The 19405-nt window shown below is 50.8% G+C and overlaps 1 protein-coding gene across 4 annotated transcripts in view; it reads right to left on the reverse strand.

Moving 5' to 3' along the window:
• Window positions 1-403: 403 nt before the first annotated feature.
• LOC109435383 (protein S100-A7) overlaps window positions 404-19405 on the reverse strand; it is a 36579-nt gene continuing 17577 nt past the window's right edge. For 3 of the 4 annotated variants that reach the window (XM_074318462.1, XM_019713220.2, XM_019713219.2), the window contains 2 exons: window positions 1537-1694; window positions 404-628 (listed from right to left, as the gene is read on the reverse strand). In XM_074318462.1, coding sequence (XP_074174563.1) covers window positions 464-628; window positions 1537-1677 — 306 coding nt within the window. In that variant the 5' untranslated portion in view covers window positions 1678-1694 and the 3' untranslated portion in view covers window positions 404-463. Of the gene's footprint in view, window positions 629-1536; window positions 1695-3220; window positions 3325-19405 lie in introns of those variants that run through there. The other variant, XM_019713221.2, reaches the window with a different exon arrangement.

Here is a 19405-nt window from a genome sequence, read left to right on the forward strand (position 1 = left end):
AGCCCTATTTCACTGGTGCCATCTCCCCTGTGGCCGTGGGGCCACGCTGGGGCAGGAGCGGGTGCGCATGGGGCACAGTGCCGAGACCTCCGCTCCTGATCCTGAGTTGTGTTGGGCCCAGATGCTGACCCCTGGCTGAGAAGGAAAAGCACGGCTGGGGCCTGGCAGAACGCTTTGCATTGCTCACCTCTGCAGCAGGATATGTCGGCTGCACGAGGGAGCAGGGACAGAGGTGGACAGAAGCCCACGTTAGAGAGGTGGCCGGTTATGCTGGAGGCCCCAGGCAGGGCATCCTGTTGCCACGTTCCTGGGTCACCCCACCCCGTGAGCTTCCACAGAAAAGATGCACCAACAAGTGGCAGTTTCGACAGCATAAGTAGCCAAAGAGGAGACATAAGCAGTGTCTGGGGGGAAACACACTTTATTGATTGGGGGGGGCTCTGCAGGCCTCTGGCTGGCCGGGTCACTCGTCGTCCCCACCACAGAGTTTGGCGCCGTGGCTGTGATTGTGGTAGTCTGTGGCGATGCTCCCCAGCACAGACAGGAACTCGGAGAACTCAATCTTCTTGTCCTTATTTTTGTCGTTGTCCTCAAAGACGCCTGACAAGTAATCTTTGCCCAGTGTGTCCTGTGGAAAAAGACACAAAGCAAGGCAAATTCAGTCCCAAAGGAGGAGGCGGAGGCAGAGACGGGGGAAAGCACCACCTGGTCGGGGTGCGTGGAGGGCACGTGGCAGGGGGTGTTAGCATTTCCCTGCAGTTCACTGAGCGACAGTGCTTGGTCCAAGTGTCAGCGTGAATGAACCACGTTGGGGTGGAGAGCGGGCTCTGCCCAGAGCTGCACTAATCAGCGAGCTGGTGGGGTGTCCCCAGCCCCACAGCCACACCCCATCCCTTCAAGGTCACCACCTGCCTAAGTTCTACCCAGAAACTCAAAATAGGCCCTAACCCCTGTCCCCTTCATTCCTAACCTTCCTCTCCTGTCCTCTATTTGGCTTCCAGAATCTTCCACGTTCTGGGTTCCCTCTTCCTGCTCAAGTAGTCTCTGTGTCACCCAGTAACCCTCTCATTTCAGAATCGGTTCAGATTAAATCTCTGTCAGATTAAATTTGGTTGCCAATGAGCTTTCTCGTTGTAAAGCAGGGTGTTAAATTCAGCAGTGATGGAATTTCTATCCTTCCCTCTGATCTCAGGGAGTCGAATGGGAGCCGCTAGAGACAGAGCCTGAGCATGTGAGCTTGAGTCTCCCGGAGGGCGTGTGACAGGTGGGAGGGGACCCAGTCACTGCCCTCCATCTGTCGCGCTGTTGGACCCGCTCATAAGGCCCGTTTCTATCCATACATCGTCACGCTTTGCCACATATGTCACCTCTTACACCCTGATCGTAAGGCGGGACGTGAAGTCCTCCCTGGCCCTTTTGCAGATGAGAATATTGAGGGTCAGAGAATGGGAGTGACTTGTGCAAAGTCACACAGCAAAGTGTCCTCAGCCATGCCAGGGCCCGAGCAACGTGAGACGCCCGCCCCCCGCAACTCACGCAGGCCTTGAGGAAGTGGGGGAAATACTCCTTCAGCATCTCCAGCAGACCCTTCTTATCAATTGTGTCATCGGGGTTCGTGTATTTGTGAAACAAGTCAATCAAGTCCATCACGCACTGCTCAGCCTTCTTGGGACTCATCTTGAATTTTGAAGAAGCTGCCAGAGAGAAAGACAGTGACCTTGATCATCCTTCCCCGGTGAGGACGCTGAGTTAGGACGATGGGGTGGGGCGTGAGGGCTCCGGGAAGCGAGGCTTTGGTGAAGCAGAAGGGGCCCTGGTCCCCTAGGAGGTGGGTGAGGTGCTTAAAAGAAGGGTAGGACCACAGCTGGGACCAGGGCCCATGCAGGCCAGGCTCCAGAGGAGCCAGAGGAGAACACAGAAGCCCACTGGGGACAGGGCCACAGGACAGGGGAGGGGTCAACCACGCTGAAAAGGACGGAGCCTGCGCTGGGACCCAAGTCAAACTCAGCACTTGGACAGCCCTGCCCTTCAAATGGCGTCAGATGCATCTCCTCCGATGTCAACATCATGGTTAGAGTCCTGGGGACAAGACCATGTCCTTGCTGATCTGGTCTAAACTTCCCAGGCTGCTTCGGGAACAAGACCCCCTGGGGCCAGACCAGGACCGTAAGGCAGGCTGTGCAGGAAAGGGGCTGGGGAGCCCCCGGGCGTGCCTGTGAGTAGAATGGTGTGAGCCAAGAAACACGCCCTGGCCTGAGGCCTAGACCATCCCCACAGGAGAGAGAGGGGGACTGGGGACCAGACAGCCTCAGATTCGTAATGAAGAAAAATATCTGCCCTACTTATTAGGCTGTCGGTGGAATGTGGGGAGACGGGCTCCTCCGGATTGTCTGTTATTGAGGATTTTCTGCCCTTCATACCTCCCTGCTCTCTGAATCGCCAAGACTAGACTGTGATTAAATAAAGAGAAGACCTGACTTCCTAAAGCTGGTCACTTCCCCAATATGCTGACTCCCAAGCCAGAGAAATGGGACCGTGCGGCCCTCACATCCCAGACGAGCCAAAGCACCCAGAAAATGCCCACGGCTCACACGGTGGGCGTCTACTACAAGCACCGTTGCCTCCTGAGCTGAGAGAAAGCTCCACGCTGTGACATCGCTACGTGGAACCACCAAGGGCTCTGTCACCTTGGCTGGGGCCAGAGCTAAGCCTGTGCCCGGAAGGTCACTGGGCATCCCCTGGCTTGATCAATGGCTGACCCAGGTAGGTGCAGGTCTTCTCACCAGGGCAGTGGTGAATGGGTACCCCAGGGCGGGGTGAGGAGAACCTTCGAGACTTTGGCAGGGACACCCACTTTCCCACAAGGTTGGGGTACAGAGTGGGTCCTCATCAACCCAAGGCCTGAGAGGCAGGCGAGTCCAGAGAGGAGAGAAGCCAAGGAGAAGAGGGGGAGTCATGCCCACTGGGGACATTTGCACGGGAGTTATCACAGGAGAGCCCAAGAGCAATGGGGAGAGTCTGGTCCATCATCTCGCTGTAGATGAGGACCTCAGAGGGGTGATGTCACAGCCGCTGGACGCAGAGCTGAGCTGGACCCAGGCTCCCGAACCCCCTGCCCCCTTCCCCACCCCCATCACTGCTCGTCCTGCTCCTGCAGACGGCAGAGCACGCCGGGCCCTAAGCTGCGCGCTCCTCCTGGAAAATGCAGACTCAGACCTACCGGAGCTGACGAGGTGTCACTGAGCAGAAGGACGAGTGGGATGTGTGTGCATCTGGGCAAAGACTGGTCCCTTTATAAGGCTCACCTGAGCTTGTCTCAGGGTCTGGGTGGTGCTGGGTCACATGTGCCATGTGCTTCCTGGACCGTTGCCCCATTCAGGTGGGTGGACCACACCTTGGAGGGCGTGTGCAGCATTTTCCAGCAAAATCCCAGTCACCTCCCAGGGACAACATCTAAAACCTTCTCCAGTCCCAAACTTGAACAGGGGCTGGGAAGCTTGTGGGATGTGTCATAAAGGGAGGGTCATGTGGTAAAGGAAACTGGGTTTCTGGACCTGAAGAGGATGGAATGTTGGAATTGGAAAGCCGGCGTGTTGTGTGTTTATTCGTTCACCGAGTCCTTCCACAAATCTGTTCTGATGGCTTCCAGAAACTACCCCCACTGCTCTTAAGATGCACCAGACATCATGATACCTGCCATCCGACATCCCCCTTAAGCTCTATAACCTCATGAGATGGTGTTGTTACCTCCATGTTGACAGGGGAATTGAGGCGTGAGGACACGAAGCCGTCTGCAGAGCTCGTAGATGGCAGTCAAGGCCTGATTTCGAAAACACCTCGTTCAAAACCTTCCTCTGAACCCACCGCTAAACGTGTCAGGTGACTTCAGGGCCCTCCCTCTGGGGACCCAAAGTCAAAGGAGGGAGGCAGGGTCACCTCACTGCCATCTTCACATCGGGTCCTCACTGGAGCCCAGGAGGGTGACTGGTGTCATGAGCCACAGTGACGTTGAGAGCACACAGAGAGGGTAGTGGGTTCAGCTCATCTCCTGCTGGTAAGGGGAGATACGAGCTCAGAACCCTGAATCCTGACTTTAGTCCCACAGTTCTGAACTTCACTTGGCAGCCCCAGGGGTGCCTGAGACCACCAAGGGCCCCTATGTCTGGACTCAGTGATGGTGACCGCCACAGAGTGAGCCATCAGGCCGGGGATTGGGCAAAGTGGGCCCCCCACCCATGACACTGACTTCCCATGAAGCGTGCAGGGAATTTCCTCCTCTCAATGCAGAACAGTCTGCTCAGGAGTGAGTGGCCACGCCCGTGGGCCGGCTATGTCCCAACCTGCTGGGGAAGGCTGGTTCAGGCGCAGGAAACAGGAGCTTGGAGGTCAGGAGGAAGCCTGGGGATGTTTGGGATCTGCCCTGCTGACTCACAAGGACTTCTTGTTCCTGCTCTCTGCTCCCCTTAGGAAACCCTCCCATGGAGTGGGGAAACTGCAGGCAAGACGCCCCGGGACCAGCCCCCACGGAGCCCCGGCCAGGCCCTCCCAATGCCCTGGACCTCCACGCCGCGGCCTGGACTTTCGTCCCCAGTTATGCCACATTCCCTCCAGCGCCATCCCTCCTTAATTCACCCATGTAATCCATTCTCACCCCACTCAAAGCCTCCAGGAAACGGGAATGGGGTGTCTTCGGGTAGGGAACCTGAGATTCCATTCCCACCCCAGCCCTGGTGTCGCTTCTGAATGTCGAACCACGTCAAAATACTTACAGTTCTTAATTTTCATATTTAAGTTTTGCCTTTGTTCAGTTCTCAGCCTCAGTTTCAGAGGCTGAGCTATTCATAATCTTCAGCTCCCAGAATCTAAACATTACGGAGCTGTTGTCGGGTCGCTCATTTATTCATTGACTTTCCTCTAATCTCCATTCCCATTCAATTTCCCTCCCCCCCCAAAAAAAAAAGAAGCAATATTTTTTTCTGTTTCTTTCTATGCATTCTTGCAAATATGAATAGTCCTTTTGGTTCATCTTCTATTTATGCTTTTTATTTGATCAATCATACAGAAAAGTACAACAAACAATAATATACAGCCCAATGAACTACGTCTAACGCCCGTGACTGTCACCCAGGTCAGACAACAGATCATTGCGGCCACCCCCTGCAGTCCCTGCCCGTCCCTCTGCTCCGCAACCACCATCTGAACTGTCAGGAGAAGGCTCTCTCTTCATTTCCTTTCTATTTCACCCCCTCAGCATACATCCCTAAACACCACCGTTTTGCTAGCTTTGTAGACTTTACGTGAATGGAAACCTACTCTTTTCATTCTTCAGCGTCTGCCTTCTGTTGCTCACTATGAAAGTCGTAGGCTTTCTCCATGACAGTATGCATTTGTATGAATGTGACGTGATTTCCAATAACTCTGCCTCAGATACCACTCACTCTTGTCTTGTTGTCCTTTGAGATGGTTCGCTGCTCAGGGATCAGTCACGCTTTCTGGTGAGGTGTATGGAAGGGCCCAGGGCAGGACCTGGTTGGGACAGTCCGGAGTGTTTCAGGAATGAGGAGGGGATGAGCCTCCGGACACAGAGCCCAGGGACCAATTTCACTTCAGCCCTGTTTGCAGGCAAAGGGGTCAGTGTTTGCAGCCATTGTGACTAACGCCAAGCCACACCCCGGCATCTCCCTTATCACTCACCTTCCGGAAGAAGGAAGGGCTCTAGGAATTTTCCTTGTTGCCTTAGGCAAAGAGGCCTTTGTCACCTTGGGCTACACATCCAGGCCAAACTATCTTGGAACCATGTCTAAAGCTTTGGGGATCTGGGAAGGAAGATGGTTTCTGGTCGCCCATCCAGGCACTGAGCTAATAATACAAGAACCACTATTTACGGTCGGTACTGGGCTAGGGGTGGAGTTTCCTAAGGTAGGAGCTTAGAGTATCGTTGCACTGTCTGAGTGGGCAGCAGAGCAGGCTGGCGCCTTGAGTGTTACACTGGACGAAGCAAAGGGGCAGACCCTAATCACCGGCCCGTCACAAAGCCAGAGGAGCAGAAAGACCCAAGGAAAGTGTGGATTTGGGCAAAAGAACAGGATCTTCTGTGAGGCTCAGAGCTGGCCTCGTGCCTCCGGCCAGGAACCCTCGCTGTCTACCTGCCTCCCAGAGCATGGCAGTCCGGCCCAGAATTTCCCACCAGGACCTCTGGCCCGCCAGTGCCTGCTCCACCTGGGGCCCATTCACCCAAAACCTTTGTCCCATCACAAGCCCCAAGGGACCGGGTAAAAGTAACAGAAGACTATAGATTAGAGCAGAGATGAAGGGTTCGTCCACTGACGTCGCTGCCGGAACTGTTTTTTTTATTAGAGATTCCAAATGGGGATTCGTAAATTATATCATTCTTTACACATTCATGATCTAGGATTCTTCTGAATAGAAGAACGTTCTCTCATCCAGGACTAGGATATTTGGTTATTCTGAAATACAACTCATACCAGAGAAGCAGGAAGAAATGCTTAATTCCTTCCCTTTAATTATCAGTTTCCAGAGTATTGAGTTGGTACCTAACAACGCCCGATGATATTCTGGTATTCGTTAAGTCTTCTCTCTCTCTCTCTCTCTCTCTCTCTCTCTCTCTCTTCCCCCCCCCCAACCCCACCTTCCTTCCCTCCCTCCTTTTGTCTCTGTATCATTATGCATCCATGGCGTTCACGTAGTCAGTGTGTCTCAATAAACAGCAGGTTCCTTTGCTTTAAGTCCATGCCCTCACGAGCCCTTGACAGCGCCCCTGATCTGTGGCCCACCGTGATTCACATGCTCGCGTATCTCTCTCCCAGTCCGGTTTTATGATTCTTCTTTGTACTCATCTGGTTGATCTATCTATCACCTCTGTCTGACTTTGGAGACTTGGAGGTCAGGAAACCTTCCGTGAGCAATGTCGCTTGGTTAACTGTCCTGGAGAGGACCCTCATTTACCAATGAATTACCAGTGGGTCTCTGGGGAATTGGAGGTCAGCACTGCAACTGTCAGGAATAGAAAGAGCAATTCTAAAGAGAAATGAGCCTTGAACCGGACAGTTTCCTGGAGGCCTCCACCCTCAGCCTTGCCCAGCTCTCTCACTGGCTCCCGGGAGTGGCCAAAAGCCTTCTGGGGCTTGACCCCACTCTCATCTCTGCCTCGGCTTCACCCCCCAACTTCCTCTGATGTGGACTCTGTCACAGTCATTTGCCCGGGACCCTCTGGCATCTTCCACCACCTGGGACCTTTTTCTTAGCCTCCCAGTTCTTCCAGGGACCCCCTGGTTCATCACCAGCAGCCCCCTAACGCTTACCACGTGAGTGCCATTCTCCCCCACCCACCCCAGAGCCTCCATCATTTCTGTGCCTGTGCCTCTGTCTTTGCTTTCCAAAGTGAAACTAGCTCGTGGGTGACAAGGTACACTGCTCACATGTTTACACACTGAGGAAGAATTTCTGTCTGACTGTCTCTCCAGGCCAACCGGAATGGGGCTCTAATGTAGCTGCCACTCGTGTCCCGAGCTGACCACCCACAAACCAAACTCAGGCCCTCCCCTCTTTAACTGATCGTATGAGAACCCCCACCCCATGTAGCTAAAAGTCTGAGCTGAGGGAGAGGCAGTGGTGCAGCTCTGCCAAGACACGGAGTCCTAGGCTGTGTGACCATGCAGCCTAGTCATGCCCTCCAGTGGTGCCGAGACTCAGCCTGGAATGCACCATTTCTATCTTGTGATGGGTGCTGCTGGGCCTATTTCATGACTTCCCAGGTCCAATAGAACATAGCCCACGGTGGGCAGTTCCAGCCGCATCATCACCCCACGGTCCAACATTCATCACTAACAAGGCCCAAGAACGTGACAGGGGCTGTTTCCCAAAAAGCATAGAATTCTCTGCTGTGGATGGCAAAGCATGATTCCAGAATCCAAAGGACCAGCCTTGCTGTTCTCCCATCAGCACCATCGTCTTTCCCCACTTCTGAAACTTCTAATATCTTAGGATCTGCCAGATCAGATGGCCCAAGTGGCATGTGACCTGCTCGCACTGTAGCCCGGACCCCCGCCCTCCGCACTCCTGGCCCCCGCAGACAGGCCCCTCACCCTGGCCCACTCAGACCTGGCGGCCTTCAGTATCCCACAGTATATGGCCCAGAGCGAGATTCCCCAGCGTGGGACGTGCTGCCTCCAGAACCCAGCGAGGCCTACCAGCCACGTGTTTCCTTGTTTGTAGTGGGGGAAGCAAGATGCAGCAATTTGTCTTCTATTCTGGATGGGCTACCCCAGGCCACCCCCTGATCACTGGACCCCTAAAAACTGAACTAGAGCAGCAGGTCCCCGAATCTTTGAAGCATGTGTCTCACCAAGATCCAGAGTAACAGCCCCTTCTTGCTCATCCTATCTGGTCACCATGATGTCACTCTGAGGGAGGTAAGTGAGGGAGGGACCCCCAAGTTCAGGATCGGGCCACCGGTGCCCGTGGGCCCTTCCCGTCCTGCCATCTCGCCCAGCCTCAGCCCCAGCAAGACCTGCACTCACAAAACCCACATGGATCCCAAGAAATGAATTCTCCTTCATCATTTTCAGCAGACCTGACAACCGGTGCCCCATCATGTTGGATGTTGTGAAATAAACCAATCAAACCATCACAAACTTCTCATGAGTGTTGCTCATGTTTGTTACTCATGTTTGTGACAAAATAATAATCTGTGCGTTGTGCCACAAGGCGTGAGTCTGCGAGGGGAGAATAAGGTGGTTGATGGATAAAACAGGTCGGCAAGGATCTGAGAGCAGGAGGGTGTAAGAGGTGGGAGGAAAGTGCTGAGAGCTGAGCCACATTTATTTTTAATTTTGATCTGAATTAATGAGGGGGAGTAGCAGGGCCACCCCCCTTGCACATCTTGGGACAATATCATTCGTGTTGCTCCACAGAGAACAAAGGTTAAGTAATGCCCGGAGTGACATGCAGTGCTGGCTGGGCACAATATTAGGCCCTGTCCTGGGAGCTGGGACCGCTGAGCCCCCTGAGGTCCCTGGGGTGACGCAGGGGAAGGCAGTGACGCTTGCTATGCACAGAGGAGGCAGAGAGCTGGCGTCCTATGGACTGTGGGAGCATGCAGGGCTCTGGAGGCAGGGTGTTGGGACAATGCGTGGTGAACAACACAGGAGAAAGGTCTCCAGCCCAGCACTGCACGTCCTCTCCAACTGTACGCTCAGGTCTGGCAGCAAAATCTCCCCAACCGTCTGGAAAGCCAGGGTTGGTGTCTGATGTACCCAGCAAGCAACAGTCCTAGGAATGTGACACTGGTCCATGAAGGACCGGCCCCCCGAGATTCCTGGAACTCTTCCTCCCAACACACATACTCGTGCACACGCGTGCACACAAACACGCATACACACCAGCACCACGGCTCACTTTGGTGCAGCCCCCTCCCAACACAACTAGCACTTCAGTGGTCTGACTGCCTCCTGTCGTGCGTGAGTGTGAGCAGGAATAAACATTCTAGGAACACTAAGAAGAAAAGTGAAGCTTTGAAGGGAGGTCATAACCCCTATTCCTTCCAGACGAAATGCATCCCAAGCTTCTTGACCCAGTAGAGGGATTAGATGCCTTTCTGTCAACCACAGCTGCCTCTGCTCGCCTCTCAATCAGTCAAATCAAAGGCCTAAGCTTTCTAAGGTCTGATAGGAGAAGCAACTGTCCTTTCTGCCTGGGACTGAGGGGTTTCCCAGACACCGGGCTTTCAAGTGGGTCAGCCTCATCTGGACTCGGGAAAGCAGGTTGTTATGGAGATGCGTGTACGTGATTATACCACGTGATACTGGTTAGTACTTAGGTTGGGCTGGGTCCAGGGAAAGAAAACTAACAATGGCACCTTGATCCCAAAGAACTCCCTACAAAAGCACCCTCTTTTCACCCGGGTCATGAGTGTGCACAGTTGACAACAGACTCAAAAGGTCTTCCCAAAGAGAATAAAACCCGCATGTTGGTGACTCGGTCGGAGAAAAGACCCAGGACCCTCCTGAAGATGTGACTTTCACAGTCACGTGGGGAGAATGAGAATCCGTGGACTGACCTCTTTCTAGAACAAGGAAGAATGTGGCCAGGACAAAGAGCTAAGGGACCCCAAAGCTAGGGGCAAGTGGGAATATCAGAACAACTGAGCCGGCCTCCAAGTACTTCCCTGGGAATTTTGGTAAACCCCAAGCCCAGGATGTTGATAAAAATCAAGCAGGAAAGCAGGTTAGTGAATGCTGGTCATCCTGTGTTGGCTGTGAACCCAGCTCCTATTGAAGGTATTTCCCCAGCGGCTCCCCATGACTGGAGACTCATCGTATCAACTTCTGAGCTGGGACGGGTGTAGCCCAACACCCTGATTTTACAGATAAACACACTGGGGCACAGGGAGGGGTTGATTCACCCGAGATCACACTCACTGCCTAGCTGCTGACAGAGCTGGTGAGCTGACACAGGCTCACGACCTGTTACTACAGGCAGTTCCCCTCGCTTTGCAGATACTGCACACGGGCTTCGCACCTGAGGAATCAGAGGCGGACTCGGATGCTGTGAGGACCTCTCTTAGTCCATTTGGTCAACTCTACAAAAACAGCCTCGACTGGGCGGCTCAAACAACGAACATTTATTTCTCACCGCTCTGTAGGCTGGGGACTCCAATGTAAAGGCACTGGCAGATTTGGTGTCTGGTTCATAGACGGTTGTCTTCTCCCTATGTCCTCACATGGCAGAAGGGGAGAGGGGGATCTCTGGGGTCTCACAGTCACAGGGAATGGGACTGTGGCTGCCAGCTAGGCTGGCCGGGCGATGGAGGGACTAGTGCTAACACAATGGCCCTGGGACCAAGAGAGCAGGTTCTGTTTGTGTGACACCGGGCAAAATCCATATTTCTTTTGTCTCTGAGAAGTCTGTCTTCTCCTCTGCCAAATGGCGAGATGAATTACCAGCCTCACAGAGATAATGGCTGTGGAAGCACCTGGGAAGGTAGAAAGTACTATTTACACATAGGGGGTTGTATGATAACTGCCAAAAGATTCAGGTTTGCTTGGAGGAAACACGGAGTGACATTCTCCCCTCACCGGCCACGACCCCGTTTACAGAACTGGGCGGTGGCAGTGCAATTTCAGCTTCCACAGGGTGTAACAGCAACTCATTGGAAAGATTAATGTCAACCAAACAATGCGAAGCAACCCCAACTGTTCTGAGGCCAGAGCTCAGCCCTGCGGTGAACTTGACTTCCTGGATTATTCTCAGGACACGGGCCGCGTCCCTCGTTCAGCCTACTCATCAGTGTGAGCTCCCCAATTAAGCACTTGTGTAAATCAGCTGGAGGCAAACAATGAAATTACCATGAAAAGTATAAACTGTGCTGCTCTCCACACCGAATCCCGCCCTTAGAATACTGTCAGCGCCGACAGCTGCCCCTTGAATTCTCACCTTTTCCCAAATTCTATCCATACAAATCGCGCTGAGTTGCTTTTTTTTTTCTAAGGCATGTGCCCATTTCCCCCAACACAGTGGAGAAGCAGGAGTAAAGATCAGGGTTTGATTTGTAGCAAGAGGGCTGTGCACATCTCTGGAGCGAGCAGCTGAGGGGCCCAGCAATTCCACTCCCCACCCAGCCCTTCTCCCCATCCCACTGATAGGTGCACAGTCTTTCTCTCCCCTACAGGGCGCCACAGTGCGGAGTCTGTGGCTGGTTTGTGTTAGAAACTCCCCTCCCTTTTCCCCTTCGGGAAGGTGAGCAAGATTGCAAAGGCATATAGCGCGGTGGCAGGAGTGCCTCAGCCCTGCAGCCCAGACATCCAAGTTCAAATCCCAGCCACGTGGGTGTGAGTTGTGTAACCTTGAGCACGTTACCTAACCTCTCTTTGTCTCAGCTGCATCATCTGTAAGCCAGGGGAATTAGCAGGATCTCCTCTGTAATGCTGAGAGGATGAAGTGAGCTAAGCCCTTTGATCTCGTCTACTTTTTCAGAGACATAACACCAGGTCAGAGCAGGGATCTCTATCTATTTCGTTCATTGCTGTATATCCCCAAACGCTAGAATGGTTCCCAGGACATAACAAGTTTTTAAAAACATCACATTTAGTGAATGCATCTCCTCTCTAGGCAGATATTTATTCCGATAGAGACAGGACCAACAATTAGAGGGCACACTGGAAAGCACCACTACAGCAATTTGTGGGAATGCAATCATTCAACAGATATTCGCTGAGCACCTATTCTGTACCAGACATGGTTCTAGACCCTTTGGGACACATTTATGTGAATGAATGATGTGGCTACAGTGAGCTGACGCTCCCCACCCCTCCTCGTGCAGTCCCCCTGTGTCCTCTTCCTCCAGCCCAGGCCCAGCCCCCTCAGGGCCTCCCCTGCCCCCAGCGCCTCCACCCTGGGACTGCACCTGCCTCCTTCTCAGCTGCCTCATCCCATGCCAGCCCACCCAGGGGTCTGAGGCCCTTCACGTCAGAATCACGCACAGGTTGGAGTACAGAACCAACTTGGTTTGGTCCCACCTCCCACAACCACCCTCCCAAAATAAAAATCTGCTTCTCTGTCTTCTCTGACTGCTGTCTCCTGTCACCAAGCCAGCTGCCCCACCCCACCCCACCCAAAGCAAGAGGCCACAGCTGAGCTCTGTAGACTCTAAATTCTGACCCAGGAAACCCAGGCCTTGCTCTCTCTCCTGGGTCCCAGACCATTGCATGGGCTCACTCCTCTGCATCCCTCTCCCTCACCCTGACCCACCTCCACACCCTTTCCCATCTCACACACCCCAGCAGGGCAGTATAAACCTGTTCCTCACCCCACTCGCACCCCTTCTGCTCTGCCCTCTGAGGTAGCTACTATATACCCTCTACCTAAAACCCTTCTCCTTTTTTCCCAGGCCCACAGCTCCCTCCAGAACTGTTCTTTGTAAGTCAAGTTACACATGTACGTAATGTTAAAGTCAAACACGTCTACAAGGCGAATATCAGCCCTCCCCTTCTCTCTCCCCACGCTCACGTTCCCGTCCCTGAGGCAACCACTTTCAATCCTGTGGCCATTTCTTTCTGTATTTACTTCTATATTTCTAAATAATAGACTTCTATTTCTATTGGATGATTTTTTTTTGGTTTTGTAGACTAGCCAGTGAATTCCTATACTGGAAAATAAAGATGTGGTTCTTTTACAACACACACACACACACACACACACACACACACACACTTCCCCTCCCCCACAACTTCTCCAGTCAAGTTACAGCATAGTTTGTTAGAACAGAATTCATGACATACATAATAGAATTACGACTATGTAACTACTATTCACAGGTAAGCAATGTTATCTGCTTTAAGTATATTTTCTTCCTTGTGCAACTTTCTGTTTTCTCAGGAGTTAACAGCTGACATATTTTTTCATTTGTCTCGTTTTCTCTTTTCCGACCACTAACCTTCTCCTAGAACTCTCCACCAAATTATAAATCTCTTCTCGATTCAGTTCACTATTAATACATTAGATGGTCTGCAACTTTCTTTTTATTACTTGAAGACATCTCTCCCGGAGTCCTCCATAATCCTACTCCAATCTGGACTCATTTCTCTCTAGATCTTTTGCAAGGCCATCTTCTTAGGTCTTACCTGCACCTTCATCCTAGGATTTCCTTTTGCCTTTCCCCTGTATGACACCACCTTGTTCCTGGATTTCATGCCTTCCTCTTTCTTGGTTTACTCCCTTGTTTTGAGAGAGCACATCCCCCAGGAACTTCCCAAGGAAGGGTTCTTAGGAGGTAACATTAAGACCTTGAATATCTGAAAATATTTTTCTGCCCTTACAATTGATTATTTTTTTGTCAGTCAGCCGCTCACAGCATCTCACGCTGACCTCCGGCCGCTCACAGCGGCCCAGCTCCAAGGAGAGCTGTTATTCACAATCTTAGCTGTAGAGGGTACAGCTCACTGGCCCATGTGGGAATCGAACTGACGACCTCGGCGCTAGGGGCACGGCGCTCCAACCACCTGAGCCACCGGGCCGGCCCCCTTGTATCATTTCTTTAATCATTTTCTTCCCTCCATTGTCTTGGTCCGCTCTCCACTCTTGGACTTCCAACCCTGATCCTCTACTATTTATTTCTTTTCTCTTGTTCTCTATATTTTTGTTGGTTTTTCTTTTTTTTTTAAATTCTACTTTCTGTTCAATTTTCTCTTCTAATGGTTATATCGAATTTTTACTTTACCAACAATGGGGGAAACCCAGAAGCAAGTTTATTTTGTGATTTCTAAGATCCTGTTCTCTGAATGTTCTTTTAAAAATTTCCTTCTATCCTTCTGTCACAAATTCAACAGCTTAACTTTCTGAAAATACTGTTCTTGTAAAGTTTTCTTCTATTCCCTACACTGACTTTTTTTCCCCACTGCTTTTTATCTGTTTATTTCTTTATCTGGGTTTTTTTTCTTAGGATTTTAAGGAAAACCTTAAACATCTGGTGATCCTCAGCTATCTTCTCCTGTTTAAGAATGAGGCACTAAAAACTATTGGGAGCTCTGTCTAAAGGGCAGGGTTTGTCAGTCAGTGACCTTCGCCATAGCGTGATCGGACTGAGTTGTTTTATGGAGGACCATCTCAGATGCTCAATTCCCCAGAAAGGAATTTTCCAGTGTTCTTGAAAGTGAGTAGAGGAAGGAGCTGAGATGGTCTCACCATCCAATCAATAGACTTCTACCTGATCCCAGGGTTCAGTGCCCCACCTCTGCCCTCAGCTGTGTTTGGGGTCTTCCTTTAGGGTCGGTCTGCAGAGGTGGGAAAGGCGACTGGCGTCCACCTGCTTTTTGTACAGACTTTCAGTCAGTCTTCTCTTTATCGGCACAGATATAACACTTGCCCTCATGGTAGTTCAGTGTAGTGTCAAGTACTGACGTCAGATTTCTAGGTTCAAACCCCGCTCTACCACTCGCAAGAAGTTTGACCACAGACAAATTACCCAACCTCCCTAAGCCTTTTCCTCATTTATCAAAATGAAAATTGTACCTGGCTTATAGCCTTGCTTTGAATATTAAATAGCATAACGAATGTAAAGCGCTTGGCAGAGCGGCTAACGCATAGCAAACTTGAATAAAGACTAGATGTTTTTTTACCCACTTCTCTCCCCCAGTTTCTGAAGTGCTATCTCTCACCCCCTCTTGCCCTTTTCAATCCCATTATTCATCCTTCCGTCAGCATGACTTTTTTGAAATATAAACCCAATCAATCAAGCCCATTCTAATTTGCTGGGGACTGAAGGGTTTCCCAGACACAGGACTTTCATTGCCAACATCTGACCGTCCCCAGCAAACCAGAATGAGTTGGTCCCTCCCCTACAGAAAAAAGATGTCCGGGTTTCCCATCCCTCTTTGAGGAAAGTACAAACTCCACACCGTTCAAAGCTCTGGGCGATCTGGCCCCTGGCCTCCAGGCTCGGGTCTCTCTTCCCCCTGCCCGCCCGCCCCCACCACACTCCAGCTGCTCTGGCCTCCTCCGGCTCCTTCATCACAGGCCATGTTCTTCCCCCAGCAGAGGCACCCGTGCTATTCCACATGCCCAGAACACTCTTCCACCCCCCCTCCTTCCTGGCTAAGCTGTGTGTTAGGTATCTGTCGGGAGGACCTTCCCTGAAACCCCGCCCTCTAGTAAAGACTCCTGGGGGCAGCGGACAGGGTGTCTATAGGAAGAGTATCTTGTTTATTCCTGGTTGTATAACCAACCAACAGTCAGCACAGGGTCTGCCCCAGAGTGAGATCAAAGTCACTCTGCTGAATTAACTAAATCATTAAAATATAAATATTCCTTTATTATCTGCTGACACTTGGTGCAGATGAATTAGCATCCAGGTGACAGCAAGGCCCTGGGAAAGACACACCAGGTTTGGGGGTGCGGAGGGGATTGGATGGAGGTCCTGAAAGGAGAGATGGGAGGGGTCCAACGAGCAATTCTCCCTCCTCCTCAGCTCTGTTGTAGGAAGAAGGACTCTGGAGAAACCACTGGCACCCCTAAGCATTTCTTAAAACCCTCCTCACCCTGGGAATCAGAAACCTGGCCCTCCACACCATTGCGTGCAGCCCAGCATCTTGGCTACACCTGCCATGCCATAGGCCCTGCCCTACTTGGGAGAAGTTCTTGTGAAAGGTTAGTACTTGGATGTTGGCACCAAAGCAGGTGAGTTCAAGGATCTTACCGCCTCAGCACAATCTGCCACTGTGCCGCCCAGTCTCAGCCCCTTCCTGCCTCTACATATGTCTCCCAGCCAGGCCTTGCTCAAGCCTTTCCCCACCACACATTCTGCCCCCTACAGGAGCTCTACTCATGACATCCGGCCCCCACCCTACACCCATCTCAGAGCCCTGCTGCCCAGATTGTTTCGTCTCATGCCTTCTCAGCAGAGGCTGTCTTCTCTCTCCGACCAGATGGCCTGGAAGGTGAGAGTGCTCCCTGGGTGGTCCTCAGGAGTGGGCTGTGTCCCTCCTCAGCTGACAGCTTATTCAGGACAGGGTTCAGGCTCCCCACTCAGACTGGGGGGTCCCTGGGGACCTCTTCTGCCTCTGACCCTTCCTAGCCCCTGCTTCAGGCCTCCAGGTAGAGAATGCCCAGGAAAGGAGACAGTGCCCTCATCCTAGCTCCTCAGGGATCAAAGGTTGTGGGGAGGAAGACCCCATCACTCCAGCAAAGAAAGAAGACAAGCAGCCAGCTTTCCAGGACTGGCAAACAGGGGCTCACTCAATCAGCAATGATTGGCAAGCTTCTCAGTGCCTGGTCTAATCCGATTAGCACTGACTCTTCCTCACCACCCCACCTCACCAACGTGGCCGGATTTGCAGGTAGCTACAGTCAAAGGAGACAAAAATCTGACCACAGGGGCAGCTATCGGTTTTCTTAAAGGGCTCAACCTGGGATTTAACCAAAGTACCATAAAGAAATCTTTCCAGAAATTTTTACCAGAAGCCATTGCCTCTCCCCGAAACCCCACTGGCTCAACACAAAAATCTCTCCAGCTCTCATCCAGGACGCTCACTGCCATATCTCTCTCCCCACCCCTGGCCCTTCACCACACTGCCATTCCTAGCCAATGTCACATGCAGGACTTCCGTTCCTCCAGCAGGCCCCCCTCCGCCGGAGAGCAGAGGCACCTCACAACTGCATGGCTGCAGACATAAGTGCAGTGTACCCCGCAAGGTGCAGGGCAGCTGTATAAATACTAGGCATAGTTGGGGGGAAATGAATAATGCCATTTGTTCTAGATCACAAATTTAATACCTAGGAATCAACCTAAAAAGAAAAACACCAATTCTGAAATGTATATGGAAAAGCATAGGTAATTTTGAAGGAGGGGTTCAAGACAGTGGGCACCCCTACCAGAGAGAAGACTTATTATAAAGCAGTAATCATTAAGAAACTGAAGTAATGACCCCCAAACAGAGAAGCAGAATAAAACAGAGACCCCAGAAACGGACACCCACACGAATGGAAACCTGATCTGTGAGAGAGGGACACTGCAAATCAGTGGGAAGTGACAGTCTAGCCAATGAGTGGTGCTGGAATAATTAATGATCCCAACGGAGAAATGCAATAGAACTGGATTCCATCGACATCACATAATATACAAAAACTTAAACATAAAAAAGAAAACTTTAAAGCTTTTAAAAGAAAATAGAGGAAAAGATTTTTTTAGGACTACAGGGCAGTGAGGTTTTCTTAAGCAAAGAGAAAAAGAAAGGACACAACCCAAAAAAGAAAGGACTTCACTACATTTAAATTTAAAATTTATGTCCATCAAGATACCACTGAAAAAATACAGGTCATAGACTGGGAGAAAATATGTGTGACACAGATAGCTGAGCTAGAGAAATAACTCCTACACACTAACACGGAAATAAATAATGTAACACCATTTTACATTCCGACAACAGAGCGTAAGAGTTCCAATTTCTTCACATCCTAATGAACACTTGGTTTTTCTTGTTTTTGTAGATTAGCCATCCTTATGGTATGAGGTAGTATTTCACTGTGGTTTGGATTTGCATTTGTATTTCCTTTATGATTAATGATAATGGAGCACCTTTTCATATGCATGTTGACGATTTGCATATCTTCTTTGGAGAAATGTCTATTCAAGTCCTTTGCCCATGTTTTATTTGTTTTGTCGTTGTTGAATTACAAGACTTCTTTATATACTCGGGATACTAACCCCCTATCAGATATGTGATTTGTAAATATTGTCTCCCGTTTCATGGGTTACCTTTTCACTCTCTTTTGATTGTGTCCTTTGATACCAGTTTTAATGTAGTCTAATTTATCTATTGTTTGTTGTTGTTGTTGTTGCATGAGCTCTTGGTGTCATATCCAAGAAATCATTGTCAAAACCAATGTCGTGAAGCTCCGCCCTGTCATGTCTTCTTATGAGTTTCATAGTTTCAGCTCTTACATTTAGGTCATTGGTAATGGTTTACATGTTAAGCTGGGGGGTAATTGAACATTCATTGTGTTATTTGTTATTGTGTGTGTGTGTCCGCCCCCTTTTCTTGGACCATAGTAGATGAGGTCTCGTCCAACTATCCATAACAGTCTTGGGGGCTTCTACCTAGGAATCAATTTGTGTACATCTTATTGAAGGAGTTACCTGCTTCTCTGTCTCAGAGGTAAAAGCAAGTAGCAGGCAAATCTCATCTAAAGCATGGGGGTGTTTGCCCCCATTCGAGAGCTAACCACCCAAAACGCCAACAGCGCTGAGCTAGAAGCCCTTCCCAAATGATGGGAGTCAGAGTGGTGAACCTGACATCTGTGTGGACAGGACGACACACCCCTCCCACCGAGTCACCAGGAAAGAAGAAACCCGGAGTTGGGCCTCTGATGCAAGGGCTTGAACATTTTATAGAAATTACAATAAGAACATTCTGGAAAGCAGGCAGACTCTGGAAGCAAGCCCAGATGTACCAATGTCTTCACTGTATTAAAATCACATGTGTCAAGTGCCAGGCTCATGACATAAGGGCTTTGTGTGATGAAACGACGTGGGGACACTGTCCCCGGGCTGGTGGGTGTGATCTCACGGCAAACAGCACCGGCCTCGGGGGGGCGGGGGGGGCAAGCAGACATAGGTTTGAATTTTAGTTCCTTTACTCCCTAGCTATGTGGCCTTGCCAAGTGACTTCTCTGACCCTTGGGTTCCTCACCTGTGACGTGTGGATAGTAATATTCACTTCGCAGAGTTGGTCAGGATTAAACAAGGCGATGCTTAGACAGCGCCTAGCACAGAGGGAGCCCTCAATAGTTTGATGTGCGGTGGGATTGTGGCAGCAATGACAGGTGCTATGATGTCATCAGGTTCCCATTCAACTCCATCTACGTCTAAGGAAAGAGCCAATTAAAATAGCGC

Source organism: Rhinolophus sinicus, linkage group LG14 (genome assembly GCF_036562045.2).
Source record: "Rhinolophus sinicus isolate RSC01 linkage group LG14, ASM3656204v1, whole genome shotgun sequence".
NCBI lineage: Eukaryota > Metazoa > Chordata > Mammalia > Chiroptera > Rhinolophidae > Rhinolophus > Rhinolophus sinicus.